Source organism: Penaeus monodon, chromosome 30 (assembly GCF_015228065.2).
Source record: "Penaeus monodon isolate SGIC_2016 chromosome 30, NSTDA_Pmon_1, whole genome shotgun sequence".
In the NCBI taxonomy this organism is placed as follows: Eukaryota; Metazoa; Arthropoda; class Malacostraca; order Decapoda; family Penaeidae; genus Penaeus; species Penaeus monodon.
In genome coordinates, this window is record NC_051415.1 from 26475164 (window position 1) to 26477473 (window position 2310).

The 2310-nt window shown below is 38.6% G+C and overlaps 1 protein-coding gene across 1 annotated transcript in view; it reads right to left on the reverse strand.

Moving 5' to 3' along the window:
* LOC119592671 (mediator of RNA polymerase II transcription subunit 13-like) overlaps positions 1–2310 on the reverse strand; it is a gene marked incomplete in the record, with an annotated part of 59114 nt that overhangs the window by 7687 nt on the left and 49117 nt on the right. The window contains 4 exon segments of the mRNA XM_037941583.1: positions 199–328; positions 507–712; positions 846–997; positions 1225–1430. Of these exon segments, the coding sequence (XP_037797511.1) occupies positions 199–328; positions 507–712; positions 846–997; positions 1225–1430 (694 nt within the window).

A 2310-nucleotide genomic window follows, 5' to 3' on the forward strand; every position in this document is an offset into this window, starting at 1 on the left:
ATCATGAGTTTTTGTTTTTTCATGTTGGCTATAGGTATGCTCAGCTGTAAGTTGTCTCTATAAGCTACATTTCAGGGTAAATGAGATTTTCAGAAGAAAAATATGACCTAACAGAGAAAATAAATAATTCTTCTTTGATGCTAAATAAATAATCAATGATATTTCTTGGGCAGTATCAAAGGCTAAAGGTTATATTACCTCTTGGCTTGGTTCTGCACGATGGATGACTTCCATGTGTTCTTGGATATGTGCAGGTCTATATGGTGGCCACAGAGGTTCCTCTGCTTTGGGTTCAGCTGGTTTAAATTTCTTCACTGGATGATGCAACCTGAAATATGGAAATATGACAAAAATGTTGAATATGAAAACATTGGAAGTTCATCAGTCCCAATGACTCTGCAACTTTTAGCCACTAGGTAAGTATCAGCTGTTGTAGTTACTGGTCAATAGAATTTCAAATGAGCAACAAGATGCATACCCACTAGGTACCCGACACCAGTACTAACCATGCATTTAATTTGGAGTAGTCATAGAGGACGGTACTAGGTTTTTCCAATTCTAGTATAGAATGGTAGTCTGTGCCTGGCAGGGATGGTCGCTTTAGTCCCCTAGGCAGACTGCTGCTATTGCTTCCACCACCTCCCAGGCTACTGCTGGTCTCATTTGACTCCACACCATTGCCTCTCTCACTTCCAGGATAAGGAGACATGCCCTGTTGAGAGAACAATTTTTTAAAAAATCAAGGTCTCTAAAATATCAATGAAAGCAACAGAAAAAGATCCATCACAGGTTTAAAAAGTTCACACCTCAAACACTTCATGAGTAACAATATTGTACATGTTTACCTGATTGTTGAGAGATGATATGGACTTGGGGCCCATCAAATCAGCAATATTTGGTTTCACATCCAAAGAATCGAGAGCAGCAGGGGTAGTTGGATCACCCACTGATGTATTGGATGGGGGTGGATGGGGACTCAAAGTTGGCATGGTGGGATCTGCAGAGAAATAGATGAATACATTTAAAAATCACTCCCACTGATTTTTGAAGTCAACGATGCCCCTAAGACATGGAGAAAAAAATAAAAGGGTAGGTAGGAAAAATCAAAATTGTATCACACAATGGAATATGTGTTGTATCATGCTTTAAATAGTCTGGCCTTTGGTTCTCAATGTGACTAACATTGCTACTTTAACTATTTAGTTGGGACTGTAAGATACATACCATGATGAGGCACAGAGGCTGGCTGAGGTGTAGGGAGTGGAGATGGAATGGCAGAAGCTGGAGATTCTACAGATGGAGGAGGGCCATCTGCAACTCCAGTTAGCCGAAGACTGGGTACACTACCTGGGGTTGTCACACCACCACTCTTGTACCCTCCAAAACTCCCAGCTCCATTGCCTCCACTAGGTGTTGCAGCACCACCCAGTCTGTGAGAGAGACATACCAGGTGTAAAGCATTTGAAAGATACATGTATGGTACAAAAGCATCTCCAACCCAATTTTGAGGTTTATTGTAATGCATCTGACAGAATATATTACATGGCAAATACTACAGCTACAGGTGCCATCACTGGTCTCAAATCAGCTATATTACTGGTAAAGTAAAGGAATGTATATTTAACTAAATCAAAGACAAGCTACATACAAAACAGAAACTGAAAGAAACTTAACTAGAAGACTACAGCTGAAACTTTTAAATCAATTTAAAGATGCAAGGCACACAAAAATAAACATTTAAAAAAGGGTCTAAAATCTATGACATCTAAAAATGAAGAGCTCATGCAATGGTAATAAAAATATTATGGGTCCCAATACCCATAAATTCCTAACACACAAAAGTAATAAACTTTTCTTGGGTACTGGCATATGAACCTGCCAATACAGATTTTTTTTAGGTACATTTTTCTTCTTATGTCACTAACGAACAGATTAATCAATATTTCACCACCATCACTCTTAGTTTCTCAGCACTTGTCATAAAACAGCCGAGGAATACAAGTTAGCCTATCTGCCATTAGTGATATGCTAAACTTCTAAATTCTTGAAGCATCCCAAATGAAGCAACAGTTGCCAATAAACAAACCTACAAATCATGGTGTCAGGAGTGGACCCTGTCTGTCCTTTTACATTTGTACACATCTAAGATGAACCACTTTGTAAGATCTATTGTATGCTTGCAACAAAATATGTATGAACACAAATCAAAATTTATTAAGCAAATACTGCAGCCAGAATGTTTATAAATGAGGAATATGAGGCAGTAGGCACTCTGGCACTTGATGGTAGTTTGTGAGCCAAAATTCAAAA